Source organism: Schistocerca nitens, chromosome 4 (genome assembly GCF_023898315.1).
Source record: "Schistocerca nitens isolate TAMUIC-IGC-003100 chromosome 4, iqSchNite1.1, whole genome shotgun sequence".
Lineage (NCBI taxonomy): Eukaryota > Metazoa > Arthropoda > Insecta > Orthoptera > Acrididae > Schistocerca > Schistocerca nitens.
In genome coordinates, this window is record NC_064617.1 from 874,631,744 (window position 1) to 874,650,773 (window position 19,030).

At 39.1% G+C, this 19,030-nt stretch overlaps 1 protein-coding gene across 1 annotated transcript in view; it reads right to left on the reverse strand.

Annotated features, from left to right (window-relative positions):
* The window catches only part of LOC126253366 (huntingtin-like), a 549,449-nt gene that overhangs the window by 299,707 nt on the left and 230,712 nt on the right, over positions 1-19,030 (reverse strand). The window contains exons 20-21 of the mRNA XM_049954640.1: positions 14,957-15,142; positions 9,752-9,954 (exon numbers count right to left, since the gene is read on the reverse strand). Of these exons, the coding sequence (XP_049810597.1) occupies positions 9,752-9,954; positions 14,957-15,142 (389 nt within the window). The remainder of the gene's footprint in view (positions 1-9,751; positions 9,955-14,956; positions 15,143-19,030) is intronic.

Genomic DNA, 19,030 nt, shown 5'->3' on the forward strand with positions numbered 1-19,030 from the left:
CACCTAACTTGCTCTCTACTTCAGGAGACAATGATTCAAATGTGGTCTGTGTATCAAGTTTTTGTGTAATGTCTGGTGTTCTCAATAGTATCTTCGGTATATGATATAAACATGTGGATGGTAGCTTCATCTTTTATTTTCCAATTGATCAACCAAGCACAATTCCCTGTTACACTGTTTTCGATTTGTGTAGTTAGAGTCCATGTATATTAATCACAAACTGCCTTGAGGCTTATATCATTTGATGTTCTCTGTGAAAGTGTAAGTGTGAGTGAGAGTGAGTGTCCCAGGGTGGTTGATGATTACATTTTATATTTCACTGTTTGGTGCACATTTTTCACAAATCAAAATAACATTCATCTCCCATCAGTTGAGTATGGGTGCTGATGACTTATCTTTTGAGTGCTCTATACATACGACCACCATCACCAATCATGATGTGTAACCGATTAACAACTTGACAGAGGAAGGACAGAAGATTAGAATTCAACATCTCATCACCATCAAGTTCATTAGAAATGGAACAACAAAACAGTATGGCATGCAAAGACACAGCACAAAGGCATGGCACAAGTGGAGACATGTTTTACTCTTACGTGAGCTGCAAGTAACTGTACAGATTTTAAAGTAATCATCTAAGCATCTGTCTAGGGCAATTTAGAGACACAATATAAAACTTAAATCCAGAATGGAACTTGAGCCACCATCCTCACAAATGCAAGTACACCATCCTCCTGCAACATCACCTCACTCAGTATGTTGTATTGTGCATTAAAAGAACATCAAACCGAATTAATGATTTCAAAGACCTCCTTCCACCCAAATCAATTTTTGATTTCTTCTGCTCTGTCACATGGTGATTTCATTGGCCTTTTATACTTTCATGTTCCTCTCCAAACAGCTCAGCTGGTAGAAAATGCATTAAAAGTTGACAGTATCATTCAAGTGGTTCAACCAGCTCCCTTTATGGACTTTAATCTTACTAAACATGTGTCAGCGAAAATAATCAATTTTCGAAAGTATTATGTAACTGGATGGATAAAAAAATCTACTCAACTTATGGTGGCAGGAGAACACATATATGATAGTACCTAAATTTGCAAGTTTTCAGAGTCAGTGGTTCCTTCTTCTGAAAGAGGAAGGAAGAGGGATGACAGGAAAGGACTGGTGAGATTTAAGAAATGGGGAGAGTTCGGAAAAGTCACCCAGAATCCCAGATCAGGGGACACTTACTAAGTGGTATGAGAAGGAAAGAGAAGATTTTTTTATTTATTTATCCAATTACATTATATTGAACATTTTTTGAATTCACTTGGAAGGTACATTTCAGCTATATTGGCACCTTACAGGACTGTTCCAGTGTTGGAGATTGCTATTCCTGATGAATGTCAACAAGTCCTTCAGGAAATCATCAGTAACCCCATGGAATCAGTGCATGTAAATTCGAAATAGTCACTGGCACTTGCAGTCAGGGCACACATTATCATGAAACAGTAGTTCTAGCTGCCTTCCTTATTGCTAAGCAGTTCCAGAGGCTCACATCATATCCATATCTTGATTCATACAGACAAGAATTGCAGAGACCCTACACCAGTGTAATCCTATATTCTGCATAATTTCTGAACATACAAGTATGTCATCCTAATAGGAAATATGTTGTGCAGAAACAGAATGCTACCATCTTTATTATAAGAATAACCTCCATTATCGCTAACAATGGAACAAAAATGCTTGTTTGCTTTCAGTCTCTTACCTCCTATGTTATATTCTGGGACAACTCTGCACTCTCTGAGCATGTTCTTAAAGGGTGAGCAGGCAGATCTGCAGTGACAGTTTGCAAACTTTGTGTAGGTTGTTGCTCAGGTATCTCAAAATTCTAACTCTGCAATCCCTGTACACACTAAATCATGGGCTTTGTTGTTGGAAATATTGACTCATTCAGAAAAAACTGTAACATTCATTAAATGAACACAGGATGGAAAATGATTTTCACTTGGATAACATTTCCTTAAATATACAGATCGGTGTGTACTACTCAACAAGTTTTATTTTCAATAAGATTCCAGCAAAACTGAGAAAAGTTGGTCATATACCTCAACTCTTCAAATATTAAGCTGAAAGGTTTTACTGTGACACAGTCCTCCTATACTGTATAGGAGTTCCTTGCATCAGTTCTGAACTTCTCTCTCTACTGCATTATTATTTCATATGATTTCTCACAATCATTTTTAATGTTTTATTGATTTTTTTCAGTTTCATTTGTTTATAAATTTTTAATTAGCGTTCTGCAACTTACTAAATGTAAAGTCAAAATTAGCAAATCTGATTCATGAAACATTTACAAAGTATCTAAATTGAAATTTATGGGAAAATAGCTCAGCCCTTAGAAATAAACACTGGAGTATGGCAAGGTGATGGCCTATCCCCAGTCCTTTTTAATTGTGTTCTAGAAAAAAACACACAGGATGAGAAATTGGAATGGATATAAGATTTCACCAGTAAGGTTGGAAAAAGGAAACAAAAATACTGGAATAAACTGCCTTACATTTGTGTATGTTTTTGCCATTCTTTCTCAAAATGTGACATATGTAGTGACACAGATTAATCTTCTAGAAGAAATAGCCAATAGGTCCGATTTAAGATTTTCTGCAGGAAAAAAATAACATACATTAAATATGCACCAATATTTCTGAACACAGACACTGGCCAAACAGAGGAGGTTAAAAAATTTAAATATCTTTGTGAGACAATTGAAGAAAATAGTCCAGAAAAAAAGATGCTATAGAAGAAGGAATACATATGAGGTACCACCCAAAATATCCAAGAATTTCAATGCATGAGTCAAATCAGTAGCAGCACGGCATTCCACAGCTAAATGTCACAAGAGGCACATCTTAGCTACTGTGGCACAAAGATGCATCATCTATGGTGCACGAAGTTGTGAGTTGTAGCGGTGCATGTCATGATGTGTTTCAGTGCTTCTGCGAATTATGAAATGGGTAATGTGAAGGAGCAGTGGACCTGCATCAAATTCCGTTTCAAGTTAAAGAAAACTGCAGCTGAAAGCCACCGCTTGCTGCCAGAAGCATTTTGTGGGAATGCACTGATTCAAGCAAAAACATTTGAGTGATTCACGTACTTCAAGGAAGTCCACGAATCTGTGGAAGACGGTAAACATTCTAGTCTGTCAACATGCACAGCACCGGAATTGATCACAAAAGTGTGAGATGTGATCCACAATGACTGAAAGCAGACAATTCACGATGTTTGTGACAGACTTGGACTGTCATACAGTACATGTCAATGAATTCCAGCCAATGAACTGAGGCAAAGTTTGTCCCTCACCTTCTCAGCAATGACCAATGAAACCTCAGGTTCCCTAGCCCGAGGTTTCATTGGTCAGTGCTGAGAAGGTGAGGGACAAACTTTGCTTCAGTTCATTGGCTAAGCTGCAACAAAGAGATGGTGAGTGTTCAAAATTCTTATCCAGAGTCATAACAAGAGATGAATCTTGAGTCTATGGTTATAACCGTGAAACAAAGCAGCAGTCATCACAATGGCAAATGCCAACTACTCCAAGGCCAATTAGAGTTCAAAAAGTTTGGTCACACTGTCAACAGGCAGTTTTATTGCGTGGTTTTGAGGTGACTGAGGGAAAATTTTTGGTGCAAATGGTCCGAGTTATGGAAAAAGAAAGACTAGTAGGTGCACCATGACAACACACCCATGCACACATTACTCATTGTGAAAGAATTCCTGGCCAAAAACAAAATGGCAACGGTCCACCAGCCTCCCTATTAGCCAGATCTAGCCCCATGCGACTTCTACGTGTTATCAAAGATGAAAATCATGCCGAAAGGGCGACATTTTGACTCAACTGAAGATGTCCAAATGGAATTGTACCGCGTACTGAACACCCTTAACCCTGCGGACTTCCAGGAATGCTTCCAAAAATGAGAACAATGCTAGAATTGTAGCATAAATTCCCAAGGCGACTACTTTGAAGGTCATTAGGATTTAAGTATATTCCCAAGGTGACTACTTTGAAGGACATTAGGATGTAAGTATAGTTTTCTGATTTTTGCAACAAAATTCTTGGATATTTTGGGTAACACCTCATAAAATGGGAAGAGCATAAATCATAACTAAAGTCCTTTACAGTAAAAAATGCCTGTCTGAAATGCAAAAATAAGGCATTATAGTACACATAAATAAGAAATACAGTAGTAAGAAAATATCTAAGAAAATTATTAGGAAAATATTAGGCTCATGAAAAATTGCGGGAAGTTGGAAATTACAAAGTAATGATGAATCAAGACACAAAGGAAATGAAGACATTAGCTGCCAAAAGGCATTGATTTTAATCAATGGTGGAAGTTGAAAATTTGTGCTAGGCTGGGGTTCAAACCCATATTTCCTGCTTACTAGGCAGATGCACTGACCACTGCGCCATGCGGTCACAGTAGTCACCATAACTGCATGGACTGCCTTAGCACGCCTCGTGTCAGACCCAAATTCTCAACTTATACCACACACTACCAATGCAGTGCCCTGCTTATTAGCCTCATTACTCACTGTGTCTTGCAAATTCCCATAGGGGTTTGACCTTGGTGTGCATCTGCACAGAAGGGATCAATGGCCATCATCATCATAATAAATGGGCAAATAAAAGTGGCTTGGACAAGTGCATACAACTGGATGTGAGTATATGCATATAACCACACCCTGTGGTGTGCACACTACATGTACGCCTGCCATGTGATCTACACTGGTTCAGAGCATAGCGTGGGCTTTACCGATGATCGGTGTGAGTGGAGCAGTGCAAAGAGTGGAGCAGCAGGTATTCATGGTGGAAAGTTACATGGTAACAGTCAGTTGTTTGCTGAGAAGTTTAATGGTGTCTTTGCAAAGCTTAGTCTGAAAATGGTGCCAGACAGGCTCTGTTTTGAACAAGTCTAAAAACATTCCGAAACATGCCTGCACACGAGAAAATGTAGCTGCAGTTCACCAAAAAATGCTTCAGAGTTCTACCAAATCAACCTGGCGTGAAAGATCAGAACATCACATCGATCATGCGAACAAATACTCTACCTGGACCTGTACGCGAATCCCTACCAAGTGTCTACTGTTCATGCATTAAACCCATCATATGTCCCTCAGCACCTCCTGTTTTGTGAGTGACTATTCATTAAGATAACAATGAATGGCTTCGACATGGATCTCTCATTTATGTCTGATGAAGTCTCATTTTACCCGAGTGGGTAAGTTAGCTCACAGAATCACAGGTTCTGGGCAGTGGAGAATACACATAACTTCTATTAAACACTATTGGATGATCAGAAGTTTGGGGTCTGGTGTGCAGTGTCAACATGCCACATCATTGGTCTCGTCTTCTTTCATCAAACCCTGACTTTTGCACATTACATTTCCAACACTTTGAATCCATTTGTGGCAGCATTAACGGGGGAGGAGAAGACCTACAGTTACTTCCAACAGGATGGAGCTACTGCCCATACAGCTGACCGAACCTTAGAGCACATTTACGCAATATACATGGCTGACAGAGTTGTCGGCCAGTCTGATCACGGCCCTAGCTGGGCACCCAAGTAACCTGACCTGTCAGTGTACAATTACTTAACCTGGGGAGCCCTCAAGTCTAAAGGGTATTGCGTCAAACCTCATAGTCTTCAAGAACTGTAGCAGAACTTTAAGTCAGATAAGACTGCAGCAATTCCAGCAATCCATCTCCAATCCGCCTTCAGGAACTTGTTGACCAGGTCCCAAAAATGCCAATAGATGAATGTTGGTCAATTTCAGCATTTTCTATAATCACATTAGTACTGTATTTACTTTCATCTGCACTGTTTCTTTGTACCCTGGAAATCTGTTCCCTGGGCCCCTTTTATTTGCCCTACCCTGTATATGTGGCCTCTGTTCATTTGGACAAGTCCGAGAAAAAGAAGACAGTAATTTTTGGACATTGATTTTGAATGCATGACAGTAATTAACCATGTCGTTGTTATGGTTTTCAGTCCAGAGACTGGTTTGATACAGCTCTCCATAGTACTCTAACCTGTGCAAGCTTCTTCATCTCCCAGGACCTACTGCAACCTACATCCTTCTGAATCTGTTTAGTGTATTCATCTCTTGATCTCCCTCTACGATTTTTACCCTCCACACTTCCCTCCGATACTAAATTGGTGATTTCTTGATGTCTCAGAATATGCCCTACCAACCGATCCCTTCTTCTAGTCAAGTTGTGCCACGAACTCCTCTTCTCCCAAATTCTATTCAATACCTCCTCATTAGTTATGTGATCTACCCATCTAAGCTTCAGCATTCTTCTGTAACACCACATTTCGAAAGCTTCTATTCTTTTCTTGTCTAAACTATTTATCGTCCATGTTTCACTTCCATACAAATACTTTCAGAAACGACTTCCTGACACTTAAATCTATACTCGATGTTAACAAATTTCTCTCCTTCAGAAACGCTTTCCTTGCCATTGCCAGTCTTCATTTTATATCCTCTCTATTTCGACCATCATCAGTTATTTTGCTCCCCAAATATCAAAACTCCTTTACTACTTTAAGTGTCTCAGTGCCTAATCTAATTGCCGCAGCATCATCACCTGATTTAATTCGACTACATTCCATTATCCTCGTTTTGCTTTTGTTGATGTTTATCTTACATCCTCCTTTCAAGACACTGTCCATTCCGTTCAGCTGCTCTTCCAGGTCCTTTGCTGTCTCTGACAGAATTACAATGTCATCGGCGAACCTCAAAGTTTTTATTTCTTCTCCATAGTTTTTAATTCCTACTCCGAATTTTTCTTTTGTTTCCTTCACTGCTTGCTCAATATACAGATTGAATAACATCGGGGATAGGCTACAACCCTGTCTCACTTCCTTCCCAAACCACTGCTTCCCTTTCATGCCCCTCGACTATTATTAACCATAACCTTCAAATATTAGTGTGATAAAAAGTCAACAGAAAATTGTATCCACAAACAGAAAAAGGATTTAGAAAAAGAAATAATATAAAATGTGAAGAAACAAATGACAGAAAAATGTTTAGGGATAAGTATTGAATGAGGAAGGATTCAAAGGAGGAGAGCGAAAACAATTTGTCCGATATAGCACAGTGAACAGACAAAAAGAGTTCTGAAGAAAAGTAAACAACAACAATTAATGAACTGAAATTGGCATGTCGTCCTTACTCAGCCTGTCCAAGAAGAAAATAAATAATTAAAAAATATCTGTGTCAGAGCGAAATTACCAAATGTCTAAGTCATCTTATACCCTTACTGTTTTGACCATTATTCAATTATGCATACATAATGAAATTTCATTTTCCTCTTTCTGAAATTCAACAATTTTATCATGATCAGAAGATTTATTGTCTGTAACTTCACAAACTACAATATCAGTTCCTACACAGAAATGCAATAATTTAGGATATATGCAGTGGTTACTTACAAAGCACATTTCTGGATGACATTCTACACTGTTTAATATTGAAAACTGGCAAATAATCAAACAATCAATATCAAAGTCATCAGAGTAGTAGCAAATTACTACAGCACATGTCTTGTGAAAGCAACAAAGAAGGTAAATATGGCAACAGGATAACCAAAAAGATCACACAAACAGTAGCAAATCCAAGTACAAAATGATTACAATAAATTGTGAAAAAGTGTAACTGCATATGGACCTTTACAGTATGAACCACAATTGTATAGAAATAAAAGGAAGGAAGATCAGGGTCTAAGTAGCACCAGCAATGAGGTTATTAGACAAAACGCTTTAGACATGTATGTGCAGAAGTAAGTTGTTAGGGATAGAAATAACCAGCCATGGATTCTACAGTCAGGTCAGAAAGACTCCACAAAAGCTGAGCGAGCTTCAGGATTGTTTAAAATTAATTGAAAGTTTTTTTGACAAATAAAAACTGAATAAACACAAAAGGAATGTAAGGAGAGCACATGAGATGCATCCAATGAATTTGAAAGCAAAATTATGCCTACTGATCCAAAAAAAATCCCATAAAATTTTGTTGTTACATGACAACCATAAAATTTGTAAATAGAAGGTTCAGAGACCACAATGGTATCCAAATAGAGAATGACATAGAGAAGGTGGAAATATGGATTCAATATCGTAAAACTGTTTTGCTCTGAAAGATGTTAATACAGTTCCTCCTTTCATCCATCACATAAAAGCCCAATTGAAAGATATGGAGGTAAGTACCCACAGAAGACAAATCAAATAAAATTACTCAACAAAGGAAAGGCAACTGGCGTGATGACACGCCTGGATACTTCTACATAGATAATGCAAACGAACTTATTTCCCTTGTAGCTGCAACCTGTCAAATGGCACTGGAGAAATTATGTGTTTTCCACGTGGTTTGAAAAAGTTACAGATCACTCACCCTTTCAGAAAAGATTGTGAGACATATGTACTTAACTACAGGAATCTATTGCAACAATACTTTGACATGTCCTATATCCTTGTAAAAAGAGATCTACGGATGAATAAAGCTACTACTACAACTACTACTACTATTACTACTACTACTAGCAATCTGCTGTAAAACTGTGGGACATGTTTCATGTTAAAGTATTATGACATATTTAGTGAACAAAAGTCCCCTCTGTAGGAATCAACATGAACTCCACAAACAGTAGTATAGTAAAACTCACAGTTTATTCATGAGATCCACAAGACAGTAGATAATGGATGCCAGATTGATGTCATACTTCACACTTTCAGAAAGCATTCAATACAGTCTATAATGTGAACTAGTAAACAAAACATGAGGTTATGGAACATCCAACCAGCTTTGTGACTGGATTCAGGACTTCCTGGATACAGGAATCAACATTCTATTCTTAAAGGGGCAAAAAACCTCAGATGCAAAGGCAGCCTCACAATGCAATGATAAACTACAATTATCAGTTCATGACATACAAACAAATGATCAAATGGATGACATAGACAGCTAGACAAAATTATTCGCAGGTGATGATGATGATCATGATGTACATAGGAAAGTAGTAATGACTAAAATTGTAGGAGAATGCAGTCAGACCTACAGAGGAATGAAGCTTGGAACAATGACTAGCAATTGAATGACCCTCTCCCCTCTCTCACATACAATAAAACTTTGTACTGCCCTGTGAGCTCTTAAAAATGTTGCATAAAATCAATACACAGCTCAATTAAAAAAGAAAAAAAAAGAAAGAAAAAGAAAAGAAAAGACTGAGGCTTGAGTCCAGATAATTCACAAAATTAAAAAATTTTTTTTTCTTATTTATTTCCCTCCAAACTCATCAACCAAAGTAGTGAGCAGTTCACTTGGAGGGACCTCCTACCAAAGAATGAAGTCATGTGTTATTGAAGTTATCCACTGTGGACACGTTTCAGAGTGACTTTACCCTTTTCGACCTTAAAACTAACAATAAGAATTAACAAACATTTTGACATACAAAAGTAGCTTTCAGTAAACTAAAGGCTTGTGATATGTGCTTGGCAATGACCAACAGTCAAAATTAGTTAATAGCACACACAATAAAGAGATCACAATCTGCTTGGACCATGTTTTCGTTCTTGTAAGACGGTGATCCAACAAAACTGCATATATTAAACAGTATATGTTCTTTTTTCCCTTTTATGGCCTATGAGGACAGTAAGACAAGGGCTGTAAAATGTAATAAAATAAAAGAATAAGAAATTTACATAAAACTTACGTAGACACTTCATCCTTGTCTGTCTTTGTGCAAGGGGATGCAATATTATCCGTAAGGCAACGGTACGCTGCTTGAAAACATTTACTGTAAAATCCATCAGATGAGACAGGAACCGGAGAGCCAAGAGGTGCTGAAGAAAATTTCTTCTCATCTGCATCCTCCCATTGTGCGCTTAGATTTGTACCAAACAGGCATTTCAGTAGCTGTTTACATGTACAAAGCAAAAAGTACTCATTACTCAGAGCATTTCTGCAAAAGCTTTTCAAAGTAATATCTACAAAACCTGAAATGTTAGCTGCACAACAGCAAATAATAAAACACACAAAATGTTCCAAGATTTAACAGTTCACAAAAATGGACACAGTTAACAACAGTTGAGGAAAAAACTAAAAATAAATAGGAAACATAAATCTCACTGTTACAGGCTCATGAAACAGCTGCAATATTTATGAAATTTAGTCACAACTGGTTATAAGGTATTGACAGGGAAGAGGTGTGTGTTGGGTCAGATGGACATCAGTGTTGTCAATGATTGTCATACCAATAATTAATAATGACAGTTTCTTATAACCACCTGAACCCCGTTCTGATATCACAGGATGCATAAATTGTGACGTAAAACCAAGGCGTAAAACATCTTCCATCATTCCACATTCTCACACAATGGACACTCATTTCATTAAGCAGCTTGATTCTTTGTTAACACCATGCAGTTGGCGTAATATTATGTCGTGCATGGAAAAGAAGAAAATGTGCCACCATAATATTCCATTGCATAGCATTCCATGCTCCTTTTGCGTTTCAAACATAATTTTACTGTTCCTGCTAAAACCCATAGGTTCTCTAATGCTTTTAGTTCATCACTTTAGCACTGGATCACAGGACATAACAAGGTAAAGCAATATACCAATATATATTTTTTTGAAACAATTTGCTTATGTTTGTTGTTTGTTTGTTAGATGTTCTATGGTGTTCTGTTATTTGTCTGTCATTGTTTTTGATGCCACTATTATTGGTTTTGGCTTGTTATCTTCTTTATAATCAAAATGGCATGTGATAATGATGCAAAAGTTCAAAAAAATTATTAAAGAAGTACTCGCTGAGACTATGGATGATGAATTTTTTTTGGGTTTCAATAGTGACAGTGATCATGGAATACCAGACAATAACCAGAGTCCTAGTACGTCTAATTTCTTCCTAAATCAATACAGAACGTAAAATTTTAAGCGATTGGTTCTGCAACATTCTGTATAATTTCATAATCATATTCAATGTAAAATGAAGGTTCACCATTGTCTGTGGACCCAGCCACTCAACATCAAACAGACCAAGACTGAGTAACGATTCAAAGGATGATGGGAGTTAAGTGGATAAAACTCCAAACACTTTGGTATTTACAGCCTCTCATGGTGTGCCACACAAGTACTTGATCAGACTTGTGAATATTTAGATTTTTTTTCCTCATTTTGTAAATGACAGTGTTATTTCAAATATGAAGGAACAAACAAACCTACGTGCTAGACAGAAGCTGACCATACTCAGAGCACAAAACAAATTAGGGGCAAATTCTGAAAGAAATTTCTGGCTATTATCCTCCACATGTTGATCAGTGAGATGCCAAGTATGGCCAGTCATTTTTGTAGTAATCCAGTGGTTAACTGCAGTTTCTGCCCCAACGTTATACCAAGGAATGGATTTTTTAATATTCTGTCGACATTTTATATAAATAACACAGAGCAAAAAAAGGAAGATGGAGTAGACTTCAGTGTCTTTCATCAAGTTAGGCCTCTTTTGGATGCCTTCGTAAATAAGTTCAAAGAAAGTTATCAACCAGATGAAGCACTAGAGTTGGAGCCACAAGCGATGGCAGTCATGTTCAGGCTTGTTCTGCATATCTACTTTACGCATTCTCTGATGGCCCACAAGCGTTCAGTAGTGTTCTTGTGGTCTGCGGTGAATGTTGTTGCCAATGTGGGTGTTAAACATAATTCTAGTGAGTTAATAGTGAATATTTATTCCGCTTGTTGCGATTCGTCATGGCTGAGGGTGGTAGTAAGTGATAAATTCTGCACAAGCAAGTGAGTAATATAATTTGCAGTTCGCACGTTTTCTTCAAGCACAGAGCATGTGTTTGTGTGCACTTACTGCAACTGTCGCTTGCAACTGGCAACAATGCAATCCCCATCCATGTCTCGAGCTGCATGAACTGCCATTGTTCATGGATCACTGATGAAGATATGTGTCCTTTCAGGGAGTGTATAGGTTTCAAAGTTTATATGGCTAATTAGCCGAGTAAATATGGCTATTCATTCTAGCAGCATCCAAAATTGGCTACATATCCAACCTTGAGGTTTACCATGGAAGGGATGATAACCTGGACAACACTGGTTCTACAGTAGTGAAGCAACTGCTCAGCACACTCCAAGATAAGAACCACGAAGTATAAGTTGACCGATTCCACATCATTGCTCAGCTAGCTGAAGAATTGGCTAAAGCTGACACTGATCTTGTGGGAACTGTAATTCAAAAGAGAAAAGGATTGCCCAAGGCTCTCAGAGAGGGTAAAACTCAAGAATGGTGAATAATTTTTTGTCGTAAAAATTATCTGCTAGCATTGTGGTGGAAAGACACGAATGATGAGTGGATAGTAAGTACCAGGCACACATCCTCAGTGCTGCCTGTTGCCACAAGAGAAGGTAACAAGAAAATGAAACCAGTGGCAGTGCTGGATTACAACAAACATAAAGCTGGTGCAAAACTTTTTCATTAGGGTCTCTCATATGGACCACCTGACCACAAAACAGTGACTTGGTGGAGATTGCCTGGCTTCCACAGTATAATTACAGCAGCATCCAATGCTTAAATGTTGCACTATTGAGTGAATGTGATAAAACTGAGCACTCCGAAGTTTATAAAGGAGATCTGGGCTGCATTAGTCTTGCAGAGAGAAGAGGCAACTGTGGTTTTTCATGGATCGCTCGGTTGTACAGAAACATTTTCCAAACTGTATGAAACTGGTAGAAATGAAGAAGAAAGCATGTAGATGATGTGTAGTGTTTAGTGAGAAGCAGAAGAACATCACAGGGAAACATGGGATGAAAGACAGCTCACATAAGCGTAGTGAGTGTAATGTACGTTTGTGTGTCACCCCATGTTGCAAACTTTACCACACTGTGATTCTTAATGATAAATAGTTGATATTTATGTAGGTATGAATGATGTGAAAAAAGTGTAATTAATGTCTTTTAAGTGTTACCTATCAAGAACAGAACCAACTAAACACTTCAGTTAACAGTGTAACAATGGCAGAAGTAGCCTTGGTAACTAGGTTCTACTGTTGATGCTTAAACTAAATAAATAGCAAAAATCAATTTTTCACAAACTTCTTTTTCTGGAAGTTAGTATGTAATCCTCAGCTTCACCAGCTTTATGTTTCTTTAATCCAGCACTGCCATTGGTTTCATTTTCTAATAACCTTCCCTTGTGGTAACTAATGTGTGCCTGCTAGTTATCATCCATCTATCCCTCTTGTCTTTCCATTGCAATGCTAGATCAACATCCTGAAAACAATATATCCTCCATATACGTACTGTTGCCCATGGTGTGCCACACAAGTACTTGATAAGGCTTGTGAATATTTAGATTTTTTCCCTCATTTTGTAAATGAGAGTGTTATTTCAAATATGAAGGAACAAACAAATTTACATGCTAGACGGAAGCTGACAATACTCAGTGCAGCTCCACGTTTCATACTGTACTTGCTCTGTTCATATATCTCACATGAAACTTACTCTATAGCCACTGAAAGTTTGATGAAAATAGTGTGAATCAGCTAGCGAACATGGCGTGGCACACAGCTAAGACCTCAGCATCATAAGTGTTACAGAAAATTATACAAATTTGTAGCACACTGCCCTCTCATACCACTCCAAATGATGGCAAGCACCAACAGTAGAACCAAGTTACCAAGGCTATTTCTGCCAGTATTGCGGAAATAAGATCCTACATAATGCAGGATTCTGCATTAGAATGCCAATTGCGCTCTTCATCTCAGTCCATGTCATTTGCAATAATTCAAACAAATACAGTGCCAATGTCCACAGCTCGTGGTCTCGCGGTAGCGTTCTCGCTTCCCGAGCACGGGTTCCCGGGTTCGATTCCCGGCGGGGTCAGGAATTTTTCCTGCCTCGAGATGACTGGTTGTTGTTGTGTCGTCCTCATCATCATCATTCACCCCCATTACGATCGGAGGAAGGCAATGGCAAACCACCTCCACTATGACCTTGCCTAGTAAGGCAACGCAGGTCTCCCGCGTCGCTCCCCTACGCTCTGTAAAGAAGTATGGGACTCATCATCATCGTCATCATCATCATCATCATCATCACAGTGCCAATATTTCACTTGCAGCATCCAACAGCCACAACACATAACCTGAATGATAACATGCTGTCACACTGGCTGTCATTGGAGAGGTTAAAATGTTTTGTTTTGCTTTCATTAATGTGCAGTTTTGGCTAAGAAGCAGCTCATGCACCCCTCCGTGTCATCTTAATTTGCAAAATCCAGACCCAAACCCTTTTGGTTGTTGTATATCCTCCAATTTCTTCATTTGCTCTCATCCAGAAAAAGAATCTTGAGCTTGTGAAAGTTAGGACTTGGTTAAAGCATTTGTATCAACTGAACTGGGAACAGTTTCTCCTGATCTTAAATACTAATCTGCTTATCTTTCTCTGCATAAATTTAACATGACTTGAAAAATCATTGGTTGTTCCAACAACAACAAAATTCTATAAGACTAAATAAATAGTGAGAATTACAGAAAACAATAAAGTTTGCTTGAATTTAATGTACAAGAGATTTCATTCTGTGGGGTTACAAAGGTCCGACAATGGATGTGCATATAGCATGATGTACAAGGTGTGAAAATATAATGGGAAAAATCATCTTACATACAAGTAAGTTATGTGTATAATGTGAAAGCTGAAAAATGGAAGACAATAGTGCAATAAATGAAGTGACTGGAATAAACAAGCCTTCTTTTTCGATATTAATGCATCAGTTTTCAAACTAAACAACAAATTAAGAACAAATGTTAAAATTGTATAAAACTAATGGAAAACATCTATCAGTATTTAATAGTAGTTTCATTTTGGTGATCATTTTCACCAAAAAAATAATTAATATTTTACATGAAAAAACTACTACCTGTTGAACACATTTAACAGTTGCAGTGGGAGCTATAATCACTGTTAGACGTAGGTATGAAAGAATTTCTTCTGCTAGCCTTCCTCCTTCATGCAAAGTTGCTATCTCCAGAAGTTGTGAAAGAGTTTCTAGTGTTGCATTAAGTAAGCAGACAAACTTCTGACTTGCACCAGAGTCCAAAGTGATCTGAAAGAGAATAAAAATAAGCCATTATTACAGTGGTACAAATTACGACAGACAAAATAACATTCGCAGTCATACAATGCACATATTCTGTCCAAATTTGAAATACTGCCAGCAGTGCACAAAAGTAAACATAATGTCTCCAAATAGTTCATTTGAAATGCTGTAATGAATATATGTGCACAACAAACATGTATCAGTTGCATACGTGTTTAACCACTCTGTTTTTATAATCTGATTACTAAACTATTAATGTTATTAACAACAGGTGACAAATTTGAAACTTGGTTTATTTTAGTGATATTCTCGGATAAAATTCTTTCAGTTTCATCGCCACATTAGGATTATGTCTACATCATTACACTCCTATTCACATATAAGTGCCTGGTACTGCAGTCATCAAAGCACTTTCGGACTATTTCTGGACTGTTCTACTCTGGAATACCACATGGAAAAAATGAACACCTAAATCTTTCAAAACAAGCTCTGGTTTCCCTTATTTTACCACAATGCTATTTCTCCCTATGCATATGGGGGTCTACAAAATATCTAGCATTCAGGGGAGAAAGTTTGGGATTGAAATTTCATGAAAATATCTTGCCACAATGAAAAAGTCTTTGTTGTTAATGACTTCAACCTAAACTTCATTTATCATATACTGGCCACTCTCTCCCCTGATGCTGCAATAATACACAAATGCCCTTCTCTGAACTTTTTTGATAACCTCAATCCAAGGACGCCGCCTCCCCTCCGCGCTGCTGTGGTCTGATGCAGCCAGCCATAGCCATATATCCTCTGGTGTGGAGTTCAGAGCACAATGTTGCCTTACTGTCACTAGGCCATCTTCTACAGGACAATGGCAGATTCCATGGCTGAGTTTGTTACATGCTCAGTTACACAAGATGACCATGGGGGCTGGCACAGTATTAGGAGATCCTTGTTATGCAGTGCCATTGGCACAGATGGTGGTGCAAGGACAGTTGCACCAAGAGGCTCATTTGCTCATCAAGGTCCCAGAGATCAACAGCCTCAGCCAAGGAGACTGAATGGTTGTAAATAATAAACTATAAAGGGTCTTCTGCTGCCTCCATACATGTCTCTGGTGCAGAATCTCTCACCCACTTCAAGCCACCCCGAAACTCCGTCACAATAAGTAGGTGCAAGTCATCAAAAAAATTTCACATTCGGAGGAGAAAGTTGGTGACTGAAATTTCATGAAAACTTCTCAACATAACAGAAAACGTCTTTGTTTCAATGATTTCCATTGAAGACCATTCATATTTATAAGTCATATATTATCAGTGAAATATATACATCACTGACTTCGCATCTTCAACTTCTATCAAGATCAAACTCGACAAGAAATCTCTACACAGAATGAATGAACCCATCTGCAGGTAACATTTACAACAAAATGGAAAGGGCAAATTACTACTCACCATAATAGAGGTGGTGTTGAGTAGCAGACAGAGACAATGAAAAAGACTGTTCATATATTGAAGCTTTAAGACAAAGTCCTTCTTCTGCAATGGAAACACAAGCACAATTCACACACATACGGCCACTGTCTCAGGGCACTGTGCTGTAGAGGACCTGGGAGGGGGGGGGGGGTTAGTAGAGGAGGGGAGGACATGTAGGTGGGTTGGCGGGACAGACACGTGTTGTAGTAATGGAGTGGGAGCAAAGAAAGAGTTATGTAGGTGGGAAACAGGGACCAGTGAAGGGTTAGTCCAGGGGAGTTAAAGGAACGGAGGATGTGTTGCAGGGAGAGTTCCCACTGACACAACTCAGAAAAGCTGATACTGCTAGTACAAATCTAGATGGCACGAGCTGTGAAACAGTTCTTAAAAGTGAAGCACACAACACTGGGCAGCATGTTCAGTAACTGTGTGGTCCAGCTGTCTCTTAACTATAGTTTTTCAGTGGCCATTCATGTGGGCAGACAACTTGTTTTATGATGCACATGTAGAAATTGGTACAGTGGTTAAAGCTTAGTTTGTATATGACATGGCTGCTTTCACAGGTAGCCCTCCCTCCAACAAGGCAGGAGATGCCTGTGGCACAACTGGAGTAGACAGCAGTCATGGGATCTATGGGCCAGGTCTTGCAGCTAGTCCTACTGCAGGGGTATGAGCCATGGGGGCAAAGGCTTGGGAGCAGGGCTGGAGTAGGGATGGAAAACAATATTGCATAGGTTAGATAGGTGGCAAATATCACTGTGGAGAACAGGGTATGGCAGAGGGGAGGTCATTTCTCATTTCAGGGCATGACAGATAGTTGAAACTTTGGAAGAGAGAGTGAATCAGCTGCTGCAGTCCTGGGAAGTATTGAGTCACAAGAGGAGTGCAACTTTGTGGCTGGACAGTAGGTATGTGGAAGTTGGTAGGTGACTGGAGAGAGAAGGCATGTGTTATCTGTTTCTGGACAGAGTTGAGAGGGTAATTTCAGTCTGTGAAGGTCTCCATGATACCCTTGGCAAATTTGGAGAGGGACTGCTGGGCACTACAGATGTGAAATGACCATGGATGGTCAAGCTGTATGGAAGGAAATTCATGGTACAGAATGGGTGGCAGCAGTCAAAGTGGGGGTATTGATGGTGGTTGGTAGATGTGATGCGGACACAGGTATTGATGCAGCCATACCTGAGTTGGAGGTCAACATTAAGGAAGGATGCTTGTTGGGTAGTGGAGGACCAGGTGGAATGAATAGAGGAGAAGGTGTTGAAGTTCTGGAGAAATGTGGGTAGGGCATCCTCACCAAGTTGGTTAGGAATGATTCATCTAGCTGGACCATGAAAAGGTTGGCATAGGACAGAGCCCAAAGGTGGCCATTGCTGTACCACAGATTTGTTTATAGGTGATGCCTCAAAGAAGAACTAATTGTGGGTGAGAATATTGTTAGTTATAACGGCAAGGGAGAAGGATAGTGTTCAATAGCAGCAAGGCCACAGGCACTGGAGATTTTTGTGTAAAAGGAGGTGGTATCGACAGTAACAAGCTGATATCGAATGGTAAAGGAACAGCAACTGAGTGGGTCAATGGAGGAAATGATTGGCGTCTTTTATATAGAAGGGTAGGTTACGGATAATAGGCTGAAGGTGTTGGTCCATAAAAGCAGAGATTCTGTTTGTGGGGGCACAGTAACCAGCCACATAAGGGCTTACTGGGTGGTTGGGTTTACTTGTATCCTTAAGCTCACAAACATAACCATTAAGGATGCCCTCTTGTGGCTGATTACAGTGCCCTCACAGAGGGAAATTCTGCTCTCCTGGACCAATACATTCAGCCTATTACCCATAACCTATGCTCCTATATAAAAGACTCCAGTCATTTCCTCCACCAACTCTCCGCAGTTCCTGTCTCTTTACCATCCGGTGCCCTGCTCATGACTAATGATGCCAACTCCCTTTGCACTAACATCCCCAATGTCCATGGCCTTGCTGCTACTGAACTCTACCTTTCTCAATGCCAAAATGACTCCAAATGTACTACCTCCTTCCGAATAAACGTGACCAACTATATCCTTATCCACAATTACTTCTCCTTTGAAGGCATCACCTACAAACAATAGGCACGATCCCATGCCAACCATCCCATGGATCACATAGGGGGAGCCTGCTAAACCACAAACTATTCCAAACCCCTCATCTGGATTAGGTTCACTGATAACATCTTCAGAGCCTGGACTGAGAGTGAGGATGCCCTATCCAAATTACTCCAAAACCTCAATACCTTCTCCCTGATTCACTTCACCTGGTCCTCCTCAACCCAACACATCTCCTTCCTCAATGTTGATCTCCACCTCAAGGATGGCTACATCAGAACCACCAACAATACTTCACCTACGATAGCTGCCACCCATTCCATACCAAGAAGTCCCTTCCACTCAGCC